The sequence below is a fragment of the Podarcis vaucheri genome (assembly GCF_965113315.1).
Source record: "Podarcis vaucheri genome assembly, chromosome: 6".
In the NCBI taxonomy this organism is placed as follows: Eukaryota; Metazoa; Chordata; class Lepidosauria; order Squamata; family Lacertidae; genus Podarcis; species Podarcis vaucheri.
In genome coordinates this window covers 54,157,771-54,178,295 of record NC_138764.1, presented here as the reverse complement: position 1 = coordinate 54,178,295, position 20,525 = coordinate 54,157,771, and the positions used below count along the sequence as shown (strand labels likewise).

Below are 20,525 nucleotides of genomic sequence, written 5' to 3'. Positions count from 1 at the left end.
TCTCAGGAGCTGTGTTAGGAACTCTCATGAGAGAGCTGTGATCACTCTGCCATAAACAACTTCCACTCCTGGGAAAGAGGTTTTGGTTACTTTTCCAGACCACAGTGGTTGGGCTCAGCCCTAGGCTAAAGGGTGAAACAATAGCCTATGGTGCCAGCTATTCCAACAGAAGGGAAATCCCTGCCTTGTGTGCACTTCTTGTGTTACTCAAATTGGCTGAGCCAAAGAAGGGAGAGGAGGAGGGAGAAGAATAACCCAAAGCTTGTCTGAGTTCAGTCTGGCCTCTAGTACTCCCATTGTGAAAGCTTCACTTGAGACATGCCATGGCATGAAGCTCTCAATTCTCCAGAATTACCAAAGAAAAGAACCCCATAGTTCTATGAAAGTTTCACAACTTCTCTGCGTCCGGGGGGGGGGGGTAGGGAGAAGCGCATGACTGCATAAGATAACAAGAACAAAAAATAAAATAAAATCTATAGCTAATCAACTTTCCTATCTTCCCTTTTAGAGAAATAACAGAGCAGCAACTCTGTCGTGGTGAAGTGCAGAAGCTTCTGTTCAGCATGTGGTCAAAAAGATGGCAGTACTTGGCTGACCATGAACTTCAGGGTTGGCTCCACATTTGAGAGGCTCTTAGGCAGTGAACTCTGGTAGTCACCCCCCTTTGTTGGTAGACCCCTTTAGGTTTTCCTGAAGGCAGCAGGTGGCAGTGCTCTGGGAAGACCTACAGCCAGAAGTTCGGCCCCTGCTCTCCAGTTAACATGGCAAACCCACAGTCTTCTCGGGTTGGCTAAAGAAACCAGGGGTTCCAACTATAGGCAGATTTGTCTGCTGGCTTAAATCATTGCCAGCTTTTCTTTCAGGAAACAAAAGTGGCACCATGTTGCAAATGCTTCACACAGCATTTCCCTGTGCTCATTTGCTTTCATCTGACTGGATCTTTAATGGATATTATGAAGGAATAGTTTTTCATCTTCCTTGGGAGCCTTGTTATTACAATAATTAAGACAATTTTAGCAGGAAAATTCTGGACAAGAAAAAACATTGTATCCAAATGTTGGCTTAGGTGCATATAAATACATTTGGATGTTGGAACCAGATTTTTAAAAGAATGTATTTTGGCTGGACCCAGCTGAAAGGATTCTGCCTTTGAAAGACCTTGGGAATGCAGGAGGAAAACTGCAGCTTTCGGTGGTATGGAACAAATTGTAACCATGTAAGCCAGTCCTACTGCTGGTCTGTGAAGTGATGTTCTTCTCTTTCTCCTTCCACACAGGAATCGTGCATTGGATTGCTAGTGCTCCACAAAGGAACAGAATGAGGCTGCTGAGATTAAGAAAGTTTGGTGGGAGGGGAGAGGGAGATGGGGGAAAATAATAATCATAATCATAATCATAATCCAGGACTGAATTTTTGTGTAACAGACCTGGAAACTCAGTTCTGGCACCGAAAGCAAATTTATGGGCTGAGCATATGCCTGAAACCTGCAACAGCAAGAGCACTAACCTCTTGACCTCTTGCAACAGCTTCACATCACTAGATGTGTATTTGTCTTGACTCAGAGACACATACTACAACTTGGAAGACAATTAGAGTTCAGTACTTTGCATGCATGCAGTTGTAGGGTTCCAGTTGGAATTCTCCTCCACCTTGCTGTAAGAACTTTAAGGAACTCTGATTAGACACAGGCTGTGTACACATCATACATTTAAAGCACCCCCCCCAATAATCCTGGGAACTGTAGATTGTTATGAGTGCTGGGAATTGTAACTGTGTGGTGTGCAAATGACAGTTCCCAGAATTATTGTAGTAGTGGGGCAGGATGGGTTTTAACTGTATGGTATGTATTCAGTTGATGAGATATACTTTATTACCAACCACAGTCAGCACAGGGTGTGAAGCTGAAGTGACATTGTCCATTTCTGACAACATCACTGACCCAAGATGTCAGCCTTAGCTTCTACTTTCTCAACTTTATGGAGCTTGAGTCAACATGCCTATGCTCTGGCAGAGTTTTTCCAAAATAACTAATATATAAGGTAAACCTTTATTGGGACGCGGGTGGCGCTGTGGGTTAAAGCCTCAGCGCCTAGGGCTTGCCGATCGAAAGGTCGGCGGTTCGAATCCCCGCAGCGGGGTGCGCTCCCGCTGCTTGGTCCCAGCGCCTGCCAACCTAGCAGTTCGAAAGCACCCCCGGGGGCAAGTAGATAAATAGGTACCGCTTACCAGCGGGAAGGTAAACGGCGTTCCGTGTGCGGCTCTGGCTCGCCAGAGCAGCGTTGTCACGCTGGCCACGTGACCCGGAAGTGTCTTCGGACAGCGCTGGCCCCCGGCCAATAGATGTGAGATGGGCGCACAAACCCCAGAGTCTGTCAAGACTGGCCCTTTCGGGCAGGGGTACCTTTACCTTTACCTTTAAGGTAAACCTTTAAAATGGCTGTGCACTTGTGGTGAAGAACAAAGATGATATATGTCAAATTTGATCCGAATCTGTTGGCAGTAGTAATGATCACAAAATTACAACGGGCTGGAAGTGATACCCATTTGCCCTTAACTGGTTCAGGGCAAGGAAATGATCCAAAATAAGCAATCTGTAAGGCAAAAAGCAGGCGTCTGCATGCTTACCAGATTCTGGATCCATTCCTGTTGATTGCAAATGGATGCTGGCATAGCGCTCATTATGTATTTCTGCTTCCAGCACTTAGTATCATAAACAGAGTTCCTGTTTGCTGGATCAGGGCCACAGGCCCAGCACTGAGTAAAAGTTATCGGCTCTGTGAGTTTTGACCAGCAGCAGTTACCTGTTTAGAAAATGGAAGGAAGGAATGAATCTGGGCTCCCACTCCAACAGGTGAATTGCTCTGACAAAAGTAACAGCAGCAACCTTCTTTGGTTTGGTGGGCTCACGCATGTAGATTTTTATACAGAGCAGTGTGAGCTAGAACTGTCTATATCAATGCTTGATGGACAATACAGATGCATTTTTAGGAGATGGTTACCAGTAATGCATACAAAGTAAGTGGCAAACTGTCTCTTCTCATCATATTTTATGTGGCGATGTCATTAATCATACTGGGTCTAAGTTCCCGGTTTGTAAATTGGAGAATTATTTTTGGCATCTCTCAGGAGGCAGAGCACATAAGATAGATGAAGACGAGGGTGCTTAGGAGGCTTGCTGCTTATAGGTCTACAGTAATAGAAAGTATCATTAAGCATTATTATTAGCTATTATTTTTATAGCATTCGTTTAAAAACGCATGCATTTTACAGGGGCTTTGGAATCAAGTAGCTGAGATTCTTCTGCTGATCACTGAAAAGTCAAAGTCTCCTCTTCTGAGTTCTGCTTCTTTTAACTTTCACAGTTTCAAGTATTTGGCCTGATGCTTCCAACAAATAATTCCAGTAAAATCTAAATCTAAACACAGAAACTTATTTATATATAGGGCCAAGGAAAAGAAGAGGAGGAGGAAGAGGAGGAGAATAAAAAAACACCCCGCAAGAACTAAGAGGGGCTTCCAACTTGTCAAATTAAAAAAGGCCCCAGAGATTTTTCTATGCCCATATAAAGCCAAAAAAGGACTCGTTTGCAGTTAAAACCCTACCAGGCAGCTCAGCCAAAAAATTACAATAACACTTTCTTTCTAGGCCAGTATCACAGGGACTTGGCAGCCACTTGGGCTTCTGGCCTGGAGTAACATACACGGTCTGAGCTTATATCCTTTTCAGTGCTTGAGGCAGCAGCACCATGTCTCCTGGTGTGTCCGGACTACTAAGAATAGGAAGAATGTGAACTGGAATTTGGACAGGGCTCTTTACAGTTTCCAGTCTCCTTCTTAATTTCTCCCAATGCTATAAACTCCTGGCTGTCTCCAGCACAACAACATTGATGTTCAGCTGGCCGTTGGCTGTCACCACCACCACCACCACCACCACTTATCAACATGCTCATGCACTAAGTTGGAGCACCCACCATGTACACAGGCAAGCTGAAAAACACAACACTGGTCTGAAGCCAACAACTGCACAGCCCCGCACCCAGCACAGAAGCTTCAGGCAGGGGAGTTACATTTAATAAATTGATTTTGCCTTTATTGGTTCTTTGTAGCACAGGAATTCTATTAAACTCGAATGGAACTGGAACGAGAGACATGCCTAGCCTCCACCTTGTTACTTTACTTTTGCCATCTCATTTCTTTGAAAGGGCAGGGATGATGCAATAAATGGAACCTGAATCAGGGCAGGAAAGTGTGGTGCAAATCTAAATAATAGGTAAATCAGCCGTCAAAGCTTGCCAAGACCACATCCTTTGTTCTTAGAACACACGCAAAAAGTTATCTAATCCACACCTGAAGGGAGCTATTTGGCACATTTTAAAAGAAAGAATTGTCAACAGAGTCCAGTGCATTGGGACATGCTGCTTTTTCTGGTGGCGAAGGAAAATAAAGGGAATTTATGCACTGCCTCCTACAATGGAAAGCTCAGCACTTTCTTCTGCAGGGGGGAAATAAATACCTTGCTGGGAGTTTGACCAGAGAAATGGCCGGAGGAGAAGTGGTGGAACAGCCCTCCTTCTCCTGCCATTATTCTGCTTAAACTTGCAACTTCCCAAGTTTGTTTTTCCCCTGCTTCTTTTTCTCTTACAAAGGTGGAAGAAGGATACATGTAATAGCATGTCCCAACTAGTTTGGACCTTAAGGTAAGCTCCTCCATATACTAACCCACAACCACATCTCATGCATTAACCCTTCCTGTTCAGAATATATTTTCCTATGAGTAGACGAGAGGTGGACCTACCCAGGCAACCTGATAAACAGAACAACAAAACATTCTAGGAACAAACCTAGGAAGCTGCCTTATACCAAGCCAGACCATCTAGCTCAGTATTGTCTACACTGGGTGGCAGCGGCTCTCCAGGCAGGGCTCTCTTTCAACCCTACCTAGAGATGCTTTGGACGTGCAGCTTGCAATGCAGATGCTCTATCACTATAATTGTTTAAGAACTGAGCCAAGCTATGTGCTGGAAGGAAGGGCAATCCAGTGTGGTGTAGTGGTTAAGAGCAGTGGACTCGTAATCTGGTGAACCGGGTTTGATTCCCTGCTCCTCCTCATGCAGTTGCTGGGGGACCTTGGGCCAGTCACACTTCTCTGAAGTCTCTCAGCCCCACTCACCTCACAGAGTGTTTCTTGTGGGGGAGGAAGGGAATGTTAGCCACTTTGAGACTCCTTAGGGTAGTGATAAAGCGGGATATCAAATCCAAACTCTTCTTCTTCAATCCTCATTCCGCCCCCCACCCCCACCCCCAAGAAAAACACAGCATTCCTACTACTGCATCTGTTAAAGCCCCTCCCCATCTCATTTCATTAGCGGCATGAACTCTGTACAGGACAGGCCTAGATCTCATTTTGATTTATCTGCCAAATCCACATTATCAGTTGGCTTGGGATGGGGTGACTTTAATACAAGTCAGCATTAGAGTTGCACATTTTAACTGGCAGATCAATCATCTCAAGCTTTAGTTGATTGATCAGTGGGAGCTAACTTTAACTAGTGGTTCTGAAAACTAAAGCTCTTTGGTTTATTTTTTTATGTTACTTTTGTTTTGGTGTTTTATTGCAATTATGGGTTTAAAAACATTAAGACTGTATTTCCTTCTTAACAATGAGTGGTGATTTTTGTTCATTAGATTGTAAATTATCTTATGCTGTATTACATCAAGTAGATTGTAATTTTTCTTACATTACATTAAGTAAAATATACCTATACTGTGTTTTATGCAGTTTTATTTAAATGCAACTGATTAACTAATAAGATAATCCATTAAAAGGAAGGTGATCAATAAATTAAAACACCTTCATCAAACCACATCCTTACTGCAGCCAGAGACTAAAAACCACTAGTTAGAGTGTTGCTGCCTCAATCACAACAGCCCTCACTGATCCATGCATACAAGAGCACAACAGGCTTCCACACATTAATTCAAATTATCACAGCAATATTTAAAGAGAGAAACGTATAAAGTTATAACACTACTATCCAACTGCAGCCCCTTTGAAAATAAAATAGGATTGAGTCCGATGTATCTAGTTAGGCAGCTTTTCCTTTATTTCCTGAAAAGTGTGACACAACAGAACTCTGGAATATGAAGCTTTTAAAATGGTAGAAAGGAAATAGCAGGCATTTACCTTGAACTATGTAAAGTAATTCACTGTAAGTTGCTGGGTGAATCACGGGGCAAGGGAGCTCCTGAAGGTAGTGCCTGAGCAGTTCACCTAATGTCTGCCCATCAAACTGGTCCAGATCAACAGATCCCAAGTCTGGAAGAAGAAAAGGAGGGCAGGTTATCCTACAGAGTGCCCTTGCAACTGGGAGTAGGGAGGAAATTGAGCTGTTTGTACAGAAGGAACCTAGCTTTGGATTGCAAATCCTGATGCTGGAGAACAACATGAACCATATACCAAGAATGCCTTGTTCTGCATTCATTTTGAATTTACTCATCAAGAACTTCTGTACTGGGCTGCTTCTTGGATACTCAGAGATCTGAAAAGCACTGAAGGATGTGAAGGACTTCTAATATCCTGCACTTTCTAGAGAAAAATGCTGAAACAAGCATCCTATTCAATATACCACTAATTCATATAAATGGACACAATATATCTCAATTTAAAAGGTGTGTGTGTGTGTGTGTGTGTCCTGTTTTGACTTACCAGAATGGAAGGAAACAAAAGTCTCCCCAACTAGTATAAAACTAGAAAAATATCGCTTTCCAGTCTACCATAACTCACAAACGTAGCGGATTATTATGTGTAACAAAACATAATTCACCAACAACTGGGAAAAGTGTTATTTTACAGCTGCACATATACTTTTTCTTGGTATACACATACACAGAGATCCAAATGTCATATAAATCACTGAATTTGCTCACTTTCTAAAAAAGCTTGACTTTAAACGCTATATTTGAGTTTTTGCAAACACAGAGTACAATCCATCTTGGATTGCCAGGTTCTGGTCCTCAGACTTGGGATTGTAGCCTTAAAGACCAAGGATGGTCCCAGCAGGACCGAGGCTGTAGTCACCTGATAGGTGTGTGTGTGTGTGTTGTCTCAAGTATCTCTTTCTAGCTTCTGCAATAAATAGCACGAGCAATTACAAAAGGACAAATGACTCCACCTATTTCCGATGATCGTAATATGCCCCTGTAAAATAATGGCTTACTTTTCAATACAAATTCATTCAATCTCAAATTTTATAGCAAATTTCAGGTGGTTGCTTGTAATTAGATTGCTAATTATAATTAACCGTCATTCATTAAAAATTAATGATGCCTCCACTTATTTTTAGGTATTTGCCACAGAAACCATTTCTTACCTATCATATACAGTGGTACCTCGGGTTAAGTACTTAATTCTTTCCGGAGGTCCATTCTTAACCTGAAACTGTTCTTAACCTGAAGCACCACTTTAGCTAATGGGGCCTCCTCCTGCTGCTGCGCCGCCGGAGCACGATTTCTGTTCTTTTCCTGAAGCAAAGTTCTTAACCCGAGGTACTATTTCTGGGTAGTGGAGTCTGTAACCTGAAGCGTATGTAACCTGAAGAGTATGTAACCTGAGGTACCACTGTATTACTGAAAACAGGAAGGGGCCATTTCCAAGATATCAAAATTTGTGAAAAGCAATTTTGGGATATATATATATTAAAAGGATTGTATCAACAAAGACTGGCTCTTTTTCCTTAGAGAGGAACCTATAATTTGCCCCAAAATAAGAACTGACAATTAGAAATGGCAAGTGACCACAAACCATGGGGACACCTAATTATATCCCCTGTGTCCTACATGTCACCCCTTGGAAAAGGGGTGTGACGCAAAACTCAGCCTCAAGGCCACTAGTTCCGTGGAGCCATTTATGTGTCTAAGCCACTGCATACCGCCCATGCAGGGGGATTTCCATTCCAATGATCTCCACAGATGTTTAGAGCCTTTTGATACAATCACCCTACCCCTCGAATGCCAGAAGCACTTTTTAACCATTGCACAATAGTCCTGGGGAAGCAATGTGACCCACTAGCCTGATTGCTAAAGTTTGTCTAGCTTGCTGTAACAGGCTTCCAGAACTTTACTTTAGGGTCACAATCTAAGCTTATAGATATTTCTCTTCTTCACTGCAAAAGATCATTCATCCCCACCCTAGTTTCTATTTGTTGCTGAAATCAGCCTAGAAAGTATTGTGAATATTAGACAAATTTCTTCGTTCCTGCCAAACGATCCCATGGAGGGTGTCAAGCAGCCACTGCCCTTTCTGGTTCTACCCGATCACTCCACAGTTTAGGGTAAGTTGCTGTGGGCAGATGCTTCCATTAGGACCTCCCTTCTTCTCACTAACTGGAGTCAAGTGCAAAGTGGTGGTTTGAAGGGAGGAGCCAGTTACTTACTGCACCCCATGAGGCATACACCAAGATAACTGCATAAAACCACACACAGCGCCAAATCTCTGTGTGAGTTACCACAGACTAGGGTTTCTAATAGCATAATGTATCTGGGGATGAGTTTTTGTTGTGTTGCTTCTAAAGTTATGCAACTGGAAGTCTGAAATTTTTGGTAGTCTGCTCAAAATCATCTAGCGATGTAACATCTTGGTTCAAAGTGCACTTCATTTGCAGGGAAACAAAGGAATTCTTAAATTAGCATAGTTTCTCTGATGGGCTTTTCACAATTCCCCTCTCATAAAACTTCTGGGAAGGCTTGTAGCTAACTTTTGGTCCAAATCACTGTGGGTTATGAAACCCTTTGCTGACCTACCCCTTAAAAAACCAGGACTCTAGCTTCTCATATGCTGACCCAGCTTGTGTCCTATGCGTTGCTATAATAATGGAATAGACTTCTTTATTCTGCTTCATTTGTTCTCTCAGAGAACATGTACTAGCATATTTGCCTCTGCAAACTTTATAAAATGATGTGATAAGAATCTGGAACAAACAAACTTCACTTAACACTGTGCAACCCTTAATTACAACTGATCACAACATGGTTGCTGCTGCCCTGCATTTCAGTTCCCTTCTGGTGTTCCCCAGAGCTGCTTCCTTCTATGGACCTGCTTGTGAGACACTTTGGTTCCTAATATCAATAGAGCTGAAGCAGATGAGAGTTGATGGCCTGCATTTGATGTCCCAAACATGGCTCTGAAAAATGGATGCTTAAAAAAAATCTAGTACCCTATAATTACAGATACACGTCCCTTGCTTCTTTCTACCATTTGATAACACAGTTGATCTCTTGGTTAGATTTTTAATATTCTTTGTTTATTTTTGTGTGCATCTCACATGATACTGATTTCCAAAAATAATTTTTTTCTATATTTTAAAAAAATGTATTATTGTGCTGATGTTTTTAAGCCAAGGATAGAGAAGCTGTGGCCCTTCAAGTATCACTGGACCCCCATGAGCCCCAGCCAGCACAGTCAGTCATCGGGGATGATGGCTGCAGTCTAGAAATATGTGGGGAACCCCAGGTTCTCTATCCCTCATTTAAGTCATTTGTGCCAACCTATGTTTAAATGCTCCATTATAAACACTTCTGGCACCCAGATTTTCATAGGAAAACTGAGGCACCTCCAAATGCCTAAAGGCAGCTAGTATTAATTTAAAGTAAGATGCCAGTATAACTGGTTCCTTATCTTTTGTTGCGCACACCTTTCAGCAAAAGGACATGAGGGTTTTCTCTTGGGTTAGCATCAGTAGCTAATCTCTCATTATGTCACCGATAGCATACAATGGATGATTGTGAAATATTAATAATAATAACCTGCAGTGGGAAATCTAGCAACCAAATCTCAAAACTCCTGTATAAGAATGGCCAGCACTGCTTCACTTTCAAGATCTTGCATACAAATCACCTTATTTGGAATCTTCCTGGTTTGGGAATCAGAGGCTGCAGCTCAGCATTATTCTCGTCCCCCCCTTTTCCAGGCCTAAAGATACTTCCCATGGAAAGGGACTGAAGGAAGAACTGTGGCTCTTACTGCTGATTTCTTTGGCCAAAGCCTGAATGTATTTAGAAAGGACTCTGTCCATTTCCTTGAGGCTGACTGTTTGGTTGTACTTTAATAAGCTGGATCACCTGCATGGAAAGTACAGGGAAGCGCTGGGGTCAGAGGAAGGCTGAGGACAACAAATCCTGACTTTGGTATAAATGAAGTCTTCTGACGGTGGAACTAATTTGCTCATGTTCCCCTGTGGGCTGCCAAAGTAAAATTTGGACAACGGCTTCAGTATTCCATTCTGAAAGGTAGCTGGTTAAATGTGTTGGGGCTGAAGAAGAAAAAGTCAGCGTTTCTAAGTGTCTAAAAAGGTTTGCTGCCCCACCCCTTCAGACAGTGCTGAACAAAAAGGGGGAAGAAAATATCCCAGACTAGGGATGGATCGAGCCACCAATTTCAGATACTTCTGTTTCTTATTTTTCCAATCTTAAATTCAGGTCTCCACATTTCTGAAGCAATCCACAATTTTTTAAAAAATCCTTAAGAAGATTCGCCAGCTTTTTAGTGTGAATTTTTGCTAGAAATATGTTTTCGTCTGCAGTTTTGAATAATGTACATATTTTTGGAAGCAATTTCTCCCAATAAAATCTATTTCTGTATGTTATTTCATTTTTATGCACACTTTTACCTTATACAAGCATTGGTTCACTGGAGAAATGCATTGCAAAATTTGAAATTGAAAGTCTGAATTTCAAAGGACTGCTGTGTTTCAGTTCTCATATTGCTTCGTTAAGCACAAATTTGATAGATTTGCCTTTAAATGTGAACTGAATCCATTTTTCTCTCATCCCTACCCCAGACTGAATCTGCAGCAGTAAAACCTCTAACCCAGCAGCTGGATACATCATCTTATAGTCTAGGGTTCCCGCAAGTGTGACCACGAACCTCATTGCAGTCTCCTTGGGAAAACAGCAAACTTTGGCAGGCTTTTTTCTCTTCATAGAGCGTGAGAAAGCTTGCAGCAGAGTCACGTCGGGGATACTGGCCTGCCCTGGCCAAGTATGGCACAGATTAAGCAATGTGGCTTTGCTTTTGAGCTGTTTTCCCAGAAGCAAAATACAGAAGTCTGGAAGTGGGTATGAAACAACAAAACAAGAAGCATCGTGTTTACGTGTTATACTAGACAAAAGGGCCAGAACAGTAGTTCACAGAGAAATTCTGTGTGTGCATGAGGTGAAGTAATGTCTTTCACATTTTGTGAAGGCTAATCCCCTACTCTTCAACTTAAGTTAAGGGTTGCCACGGCTACTGCTACCTGCATACCTGACCAATAGAACTACAATCTCACTACAGTGGTACCTCTGGTTAAGAACTTAATCCATTCCAGAGGTCTGTTCTTAACCTGAAACTGTTCTTAACACTTTAGCTAATAGGGCCTCCCGCTGCCGCCATTTCTCTTCTCATCCTGAACTAAAGTTCTTAACCCGAGGTACTACTTCTGGGTTAGCGGAGTCTGTAACCTGAAGCATTTGTAATCCGAGGTACCACTGTACAATGGTACCTCGGTTTAAGAACAGCCCTGTTTACGAACTATTCGGTTTTCAAAGTCCGCAAAACTGGAAGTAGTGCCCCAGTTTGCAAACTTTAAAGCCGAACAGTGGAAGGGCACCGGCGGCGGGAGGCCTCATTAGGGAAAGTGCACCTTGGTTTAAGAACGGTTTCAGTTTAAGAACAGACTTCCAGAATGGATTAGGTTCGTAAACCGAGGTACCACTGTACTGAGATACAGAAACATGTCAACTCATCCATACTTGAGGTTAGCTGTTCATCTGAATCCACTCATGGTCTATCAAGGCTTCTAAAGAGAAAAGCCAAGATGCAGCAGTGGTCCAAATGCCTCCCTTTCTCTGCCTTTGCTAGAGTTCAAACAAGTGCCACGAAACATTAGAAATCTCTAATGCGGGAGAGGCAGAAACCATGGCATATGTAGCTTCCCAGCAAGGAATGAAAAATATTATTGATCCCATCTGGCGTGGTATCCCTAAGGCCCTTTCTGCATGATTCAATCAGCTTTTGGCACAAAAAAGTTCATACGTCTCCCAGCAAGGTAGTATTTCTGCCCCCCCCCCCAAGATATATCCCAAAGTGTAATATGGGACAATGCAGTACCTCCCCTAGACAGCATCTTCATTGCCATCATGTTTGCCATGCAAATTGTTGTGTGATGTAGGTCACCATCATATATATTATTTAAGATCTATGATGACTTAGAGGCTTAAACCAAGGGCCTGAGCATCGGACCAATGCACTGGAAATTACTGAGGTTTTGGAAGAATGAGGATTGTCTCTGCACGCCACATAATGGTCAAGGTGAAAATACCGATTTAGAAGCAGCCCTAGAGGGTCTTTCTTTCTTTCTTTTTCTTAATTACATTTATTGTCAAAGACACCTAGTGTGACCCTCACGGCTGATGAGGGGACGTTGAATCTGCATCTCCCCAGCCCTAGTATGACACTCTCTCTATAGCCACTACACCATAGTAGCCTCCTGGTTAGGTGAGACAGGTTTTAGTTTCAGAATCTTGCAGTTTTGAACTAGAGTTATAAGCCAACTGAACAAATGTTATGCAGTTAAATCTATTAAAGTTTGCATAAAGTTGTATCTGGGTAAAAAACAGTGGGTAGAACCCAAGATAGTGCTAAGGGGAACATTGCGTCAGCACAAGGATTTCTGCTTGCACAGTAGAATGTTCTCCCACTCTCGTCCCCAAACTCCACACCTAAATCTCTTTAGGGGTCCCCTTTGGAGTAGATTTGAGGAAGGTATGGGGCACACATGAGGGAAAGAGAGAGGGGAAACCCTGTTGTGCAAGTGGAAATCCATCTCTGGTGGGACTTCTTGGAAGAATACCATCCAATATTTCTGAGGCAAAGAAGCGTACTTCCTCCCCCTACCATTCTTTAGATAATACACACACGTATTGAAGGCAGCATCGTTGTAGAAGAGGCATTCCCTCTTACGTGAGAGAAAAGGGGTGTGCCTTTTCCTTATCTGCAGTTTTCATAAGTATTTGTATGGGTGACATGTTTTGAAAAGCCTGCTGTCTGATTAAACAGGGGTACCTTTTAGTTGATTAAATGGTTTTAATAACTGAAAAGTGGCAGCCTTACATTGGACCTGTCTGTCATGGTTATCCCCCCTTATGCCTCTATAAACACACCAGAATAATCACAGCTTTCTAAAACGTTCCCCCTTCTCCACATATTGCTGCCAAGTTGGACGTTTCTCATTGCTCTGAGGCTGCAGGAACACAGGAAAGATATTAAAAGTCTAAGGGATGGAATTTTATATTATCAAATGTGGTGTGTAAGGATGGCAACAGTTGTCACTTTGGATTCCTTTTGGCTGCTTGTTGGGGAGAAAACGACACACTGCTCAGTACATCCATTAAAGCACCTTTAAATCCCGTTGATTTCAACAGATGAGTTAATTATGTGCATAATTCTCTTATGTGGCACAAAAGTGCTTAACAACGGCTGGGTTGTGTCCAAAGTGTTTAACAATCCCAAGATTGTGCAGCTTTAAGATTATCAGATGTCTCTAAGGACCAGCTCACATTATACAGCAGTAAATTAAGGTTTGTCACTCTATGATACATGCAGTAGGGAGCCATAGGCAATCCTGGGGCCCTGGCATGTCTATGATTTACACATTACTTTTTAAGATGTCCACATAAACATTTTACAGGTACTTCTTAAAAGGTAAAAATTTAGTGACTCTCATAATAAAGTATCCAAGTTCTACTACACTATCACTGCTGTTGCCTGTTTCAGAATACTAAAGCTCTATAAAACTGTGGAACAGATGCCACAACTCCATGGTACCCCTTATATTTGAAATTTTGCTCTACATGGGCCCCTGATCTCTTGCATTCAGAACAGTGGACTCCCCGTTGGTCTAAACAACAGCTTTCAGATTTAAATATTTGATTTAGAGCCCTTCCTTCCCCATTCCTCTAGCCAAAAAATGAGAAAACAAGTCCTGTTATTTTTCTCCTAATCCCCTTTCATGCACATCCCTCTTGTGGGAGTGGGGGGGCACCTTTAATTATGGGATCTCTATTTTTCTTTGTCTCTGGACAAGAGTGGGAGGAGGAAGAAATGTTGCCTTTCTTTGCTCTACACAGTAATTTTGACCAGGTCTCCCGATGTGGAAATAATGGGTGGCAATTATTTATCTTCCTCCCCTGGGTAGTCATTTTGTGCATAATTTCCCATTTTCTCCTCTGAATTTACACTTGAAATAATTACTGTAGACTGCCTGAAACAACTGTGGATCAGTGATCATCAAGTTTCAAGTGATATGATGACCTGAAGCCAAATAATCTCTCAGTATCCCATCAGATAATATCAACAATATGAAGGACTTCTGTTTGCTTCACTATGTCTTTGTTAAGTCCCTTCCAAAGAACGTTAGCAAGTGCATGAAATAAAGTCCCAGAATATCTGCCTATTAGGTATAATGGTGCAGAATGGAACATCAGATGAAGAACAACAGCAAAGCCCTTAACACCTCTGTGTTGGCAGCTTTCTTTTTTACTACAATTGCTTCATTTCTGGACCAAAAGGTCTTCAGCTCTGTTCCCCATAAGACACACTGTATTTTATGTGCTGCCTATAGACACCTGAACTCTTTCTTGAAGCAAGTTCTTAATGGAGGCACAGTTACGGTTATCCATTAGCATAAATGGCATCCATTGTGGGGAACTGAAAAGAGAATGATCAGCCTGGCCCTTGTGTTTGAAAGTACAAGATCATAAAAATAAAGCAGCAGCTATTTCTAGCACTGTGCTGAAATCTGCCCTCCAGTTTCTCAAAAGTTTTCTTCCTCTGTGGAAAAAATAAAGCTTCAACTTAATTTCTTTATTTGCTCCATTCTTAGGGCATTTGAGAATTTCTTTAGAATTTTGGTCAGTGCAGGGCTTTGAGCTTACAATATTGTTGTGAGGTGGTTGAGGGCATGAAGCGTACTTTTTTTCTTTCGAGTAAACATTTCTCTAGCTCTCTGCAATCTTCCTGGCTGCCCAAATTTCTGAGTGTTTTCCACTGGACTTTGATTGAAGCATTCCCAAAGGCTGCAGAGTGCAGCTCACCCATTGACCACCTTAAAAATAAGGTTAGCACATCCAAAACGCTGCATCTCACCTGATGAGAATTTCACCAATATTTTCTCTCCCCTTTGATAATTTCTGAATGCAATTTCTTTTTTCATTAATTGATAGAGAAAGGTTGGATAGATTTTCAGCATAGCACTAGTTATTCCCCTCCTTAGCTGGGAATCATATGTGAAAATCGAAAACTTGTGGTAAATTATCTTCTAACAGCTGCAGCATCATCTCGACAAGGGCACTTCTGGATAAGCATTTGACCATCTTTTGCCTGAGCTTCCATTGTGAAAGAAAGTTGAGCAACTGGGCTGCCTCCTGCCCATACAGATCACCCTTCCTGGTAAACACTGCTCTTAAGGCCTTTTCTTCTTTACAGCACATGTAGACTGCTGTGGAGCACATATGCTTCCACTATATTCCCCCCAAACCCAACCCATGCCTCAGTTATCATGCCCGACATACCTTTGCACAGATTGCACCATTTGGGAAGGAATGGTGCGAGCTCTGAAAACACTAACCAAGGCATTTTTCAAAGGTTGTGGGATTTCAAATAAATCAAACCCATCTTTTTTCTGACATTCACAAAGCAGCTTTCCCCACAAACCTAATCCCTGATGTTCCAGTTCCCATCAGATGGTGAACAAGCTAAACAGAGACCAATGGACACTATGACAGGGCCTCTGCCAGGGCCTGCCTTTTAACTTCCAAGGTTATGGAAGGTGAAAGGTTCAACCTCAACATTGTACTTTAATAATATAATTAAAAAGAAGGAACTATATGAAGACCAATCAGAAGCTAATCAAGCATCAAAAAAGAAGAACTCCTCACTCTACATTGTCAAATGGCTGATATTCCTTACGTGTTAATAACTTAAATATGGTGGCATCAGAAATAAACTACAGCTGTAGGTCAGGAGCTGCTAACACTAGAACAGCCGTCCTCTTGGTCTATGCCTTTCCTGCCTTCCTAATGTTTAGCTGAAATCCCTTTTCTAGTAATTTGAACCTATTGGTTCCAGTTACAGATAGGTAGCCGTGTTGGTCTGCCATAGTCAAAATAAAAAAATTCCTTCCAGTAGCACCTTAAAGACCAACTAAGTTAGTTCTTGGTATGAGCTTTCGTGTGCATGTGTATCTGAAGAAGTGTGCATGCACACGAAAGCTCATACCAAGAACTAACTTAGTTGGTCTTTAAGGTGCTACTGGAAGGAATTTTTTTATTTTGAACCTATTGGGTTTGGGTCCTTTGCTCCATCATTTTATGTAATTAAAATATGCATAAACTGCACATTTCATATATAATATCAGGAGATGTTATACAATCTAAAAGCACATGCTACTTTTAACTTATTCTCTAGTTTTGAAAACTGTACTGAAAGCTGACGTTCTAAGTTTGCTCTTGTTTAAAATGGAACTAGGTTTTAACAGGTTTTATGCTGTATTGCTTTTAACACTCAATTGTGAGCCACCCAGAGTGGCTGGGGGAAATTATTAATTAAATTATTATTATTATTAAACTGAACTAAAAGCTGAAACTTTTAATTTAGGCTGAGGCCAATGCTTTTTATTTATTTATTTTGTAAGAGAGAGATCATATATTGATAAAAGTGTTGTGGGTGCCAACATAAAATGGCTGCCCTGGGCAGCAGAGAAACTAAATCCTACACTAAGCTTATATTTTTTCAATTTTGAGGGGACTTTTCCATTAGCTAGGTCTTTATTGTCTACATCTTAGTTTCTTTATCCTCTCTCTGAAGATGGCATTTAATCTGTTTCTGGATGTGGTTTACTGTGCCCCCCCCCCCAGGCTGCCCTGCTAAGGTAACACAGAAAACTACATTTCTACATCAGCCTTTGCCAATGCAGTGCCCTCTGGATGCTTTGGACTGCAATGCCAAAGTTGCAGATTCAATCCCCATATAAAACAGCTGCATATTCCTGCACTGCAGGGGGCTAGACTAGATGATCCTCAAGGTCCCTTCCAACTCTACAATTCTGTGTTTCAATGTGTTATAAAACTCCTATTAGCATCCAGAGGGCACCAGATTGGTGAGGGCTAAAACCCAAAATTTAACTAACGCTTTAATAAATCAATTGGCAATACCCTCTCCAAGCACAGTTGCCCAACTCCTTTGTTATATTGAGACTTTACTACTGGGACCAATACATTTCCTCACAGGTCACTATTGTGGATGTGGTCTGTCCTTGGCCACATAGCAGAATGGCCTTTCTGCACTTTGGAATGGATTCACTTAGATTTCAAGCTGTCCCAAGCCAGATGGGCGGCATGGATCCCCTCCCTTCCCTGGAGATCTTGATCCAGTCCCTGACCTGAAGGTTGTGTTTGGCAGCAATCCCTGGTGTGTAGCAAGCAGAAGACAAAGGGCAGCATTCATGCTTTGCCAGCCAGCAAGGATGACCAATGAAGTCATATTGGTACAGAAAGTGTTTTGTTCTGCTGGCCTCTGCGACGGTGTGACTCTGCGATCGGGTGACCTGACGCTGCCCTGGGCTCAGTGCTGCCAGCCCCAGACTTAGGGAGACAACGTGATGAGTCACACTTTCATCTGATTTTTAAACTGACATCTAGACTCAGAAGTCAAAACAAGGGAAGCCTCATGATATCATCCCTCTGTGCAAAATGGCTTTGAGGGTTACTCTCATCTGTTTGAAGCCCACTTGGTTGCAGAACTGCGTGTTTCATCTGACAGGGCCCTTATGACCGAGCTCTCATTCCTTGCCAATGGTCACTGAACAAGCCTTTGCCCACAATCACACCACCAACTGCCACACTTGTTGGGATTAGGGAAACCTTCTCTACTTGCTGCCTGCCCATCCTTGGTTAAGGGATTTGGGGGGAGTGGCTTCTGTCCGACACCCACACAGGGGCTAGGGCCATACCACTCCTCAAATGGGAACCCCTCAGGGGGTACTCCTATTTGATGTAGGCCAAAGGACTCCCCCTAATGGTAGCTTGCCCTTACATGCACTCTCAGCAGATGGGCTGCAGTGATATCATCTGATATTGCCTGGCTTCACCCAGTGCCTACGTCAAACCACTCACATCTGTAATCAATAAAAGTTGTGGCCTATTTAATTCCATAAAACCATATGCTGTTGTCATGTCTGGTTATTCACCCTTAGGGAACTGCAGGGTCACGGGGTCTTGGCACCAATGGTGGATTCCACATTAAGGGTCATTAGGAAAGGGACGCTTAGAATACAGTGTTCACTTCTGGTTGCTACACCTGACAAAGGAGCTGGAAAAGGTGCAGCAAGGGGAAACCCAAATGTCCAGGTGACTAGAGAAACTCTGAAGAAGGACTACAATGTTTGGGGCTTTTTTAGTTTAGACAAAAGGCAAGTAATGGTGGGCATGATGGAGGTCTAGAAAACTATGCTTGCCGTGGAGAAAGGTAAGTTTTTCTCTCTCTTATAAAACTAGACCTCAGGTTCATCCAATGAAGCTGAATGCTGGGAGAGCCAGGACTGACCAAAGGAGGCACTTCTTCACAAAGCACATGGTTAAGCTATGGAACTCCCTGCCAAAAGATACAGCAATGACCCCCAACTTGGATGGCTTAAAGGGGGATTATATAAATTCATAGAAGAAAAAATTAGCAATGCCTACTAGCAATGATGGTACCATTACCTCCAAGCAATGAGGCAGGATGCCTCTGAATACTAGTTGCTGGGATCACAAGTGGAAGAAGGCAATTGCGCTCATGTCCTGCTTGTGGGCACCTGGTTGGCTACTGCGAGAAGGAGAGGAGGATGCGGGACTAGAAGGGTCTTTGGTGTGATCCAGAGCTGGAGAGAGGGATTTCCCCATCAGCCTTGACCTCAACGTCAAGGGAAATAAGCCAGAAAATACCAACCAACCTCCAGACAGTAATGCTAACCAGTTCATGTAATGATGTTGTGGGTGGACGGTGCCAGGGTGAAAGGGTGTGTGTTTGGGTGTGGGTGTGTGACAGCATGAAAAGGAAGTTCTATGCTATTTCAGATAGTTCTTCTGGAAGGACAGCATAACTGAGGCTGCCCCTTCCGCTTCCTACATAACAACTTAATCCTCAGGCAGAAGCCACATGGAGGGGGAAATGGCAGGATGGTTCTTCATCCAGTATGTTGGTAGAGAGTTTGCCACTGGGCCCTGGCTTTAATGAGGATTGACTAGATGGTGCGAAACAGCAGCAATCTGCTTCTGAACTAGGGAAAGCTGTTCCTAATTGGTACAGGCCTTAGGCTATTAGCCCTAGGGACCCCCTCCCTCAACTAATTGGATCATTTGCATATTTCTTCATAACAAGGCTTTGGGGGAAGGATTTCAAAGGCAAAGACTTGTATGTGTATGTGTACATACACACACACATCCCAAAGTAAGGCCTCTCACACAAAGTGTCATCACTACCATTAGGTGGCAGGAAGCAGTCACAGCTTCAGCAATTTGGGGCTCAATCACATTTGACCCCAAGCATTAAGCATCCCCTATACAGGAAGCACATAGTTGTAGGCGAATGTGTGGAATGCATGTGCAGATTGCAGTTCGGGTCCAGACTTAGTCCTATGTGCAATAGACTACTGCAATTAATGGCACTTAATTTCCTCTTAATTCAAGTCTCATTGATCTCATTGCGTTAAATCTAAGCACAACTAAAATCTGTGACATGTAACAACTGGGCACATATTGGGCCAAACACACTTCCCAATTATGTGTTCTGTCTGAAATAGACACATGAATGCTCATCACACAATATAAACGGCTTAGGACCTCAATACCTCAAGGACCGCCTCTTTCCATATGAACCTACCTAGACATGTAAAAGGATGGACGCCTCTGGGTATGTATTGTACTTGAGGTGGGAAGCTACAAACGTAGGCTCAATTCAGATGAAACATCAAATCATGGTTTATCATAAGAACAATATGCAGCAAGTCTTAGACTTGCATGTTCCCTCCTTCCCATCACTTTATGCTCAAGGGAAGGAAATTAAAAGTTTCCACAAACCACAGGTTCTCAAACCTTGTCCTTGTCTGATCTATGGCCCATAGTGCTGCTTGATCTAGGAACAACAAGCCATGGTTGGTTGTTACATCTGAATTGAGCTGTAGCATTCAGAAGGAGGTAAAAGTCAACAAGTATATTTAGGAAGGCTGGAATCCCTCAAACTGGAATTCATCAAATTGCCCTACAGCTAGCCCAAAAGTAAAGACTTCAATATGGCCTCAAGTGTAATCCCCACTAGTAGACCTCCTGCACTATTTCCAGCTGGAGTGGAATAGTTGACCTTGGAGGCCTTCCCTCCCTGCCCCATCCAATTACTGGCCTAGGGTGTCCCCCTGCCCCCTGCAGACATCAAGTTAAGAATTTACCTATCTCTAA

The 20,525-nt window shown here is 42.6% G+C and overlaps 1 protein-coding gene across 3 annotated transcripts in view; it reads right to left on the bottom strand.

The window, feature by feature from the left end:
* The window catches only part of LOC309534522 (phosphatidylinositol 3-kinase regulatory subunit gamma), a 246,006-nt gene that overhangs the window by 177,796 nt on the left and 47,685 nt on the right, over positions 1 to 20,525 (bottom strand). For 2 of the 3 annotated variants that reach the window (XM_082226732.1, XM_082226730.1), the window contains exon 5: positions 6,184 to 6,315. The exons of the other annotated variant lie outside the window; for it this stretch is intronic. In XM_082226732.1, the coding sequence (XP_082082858.1) occupies positions 6,184 to 6,315 (132 nt within the window). The remainder of the gene's footprint in view (positions 1 to 6,183; positions 6,316 to 20,525) is intronic. 3 annotated transcript variants of the gene reach the window in all.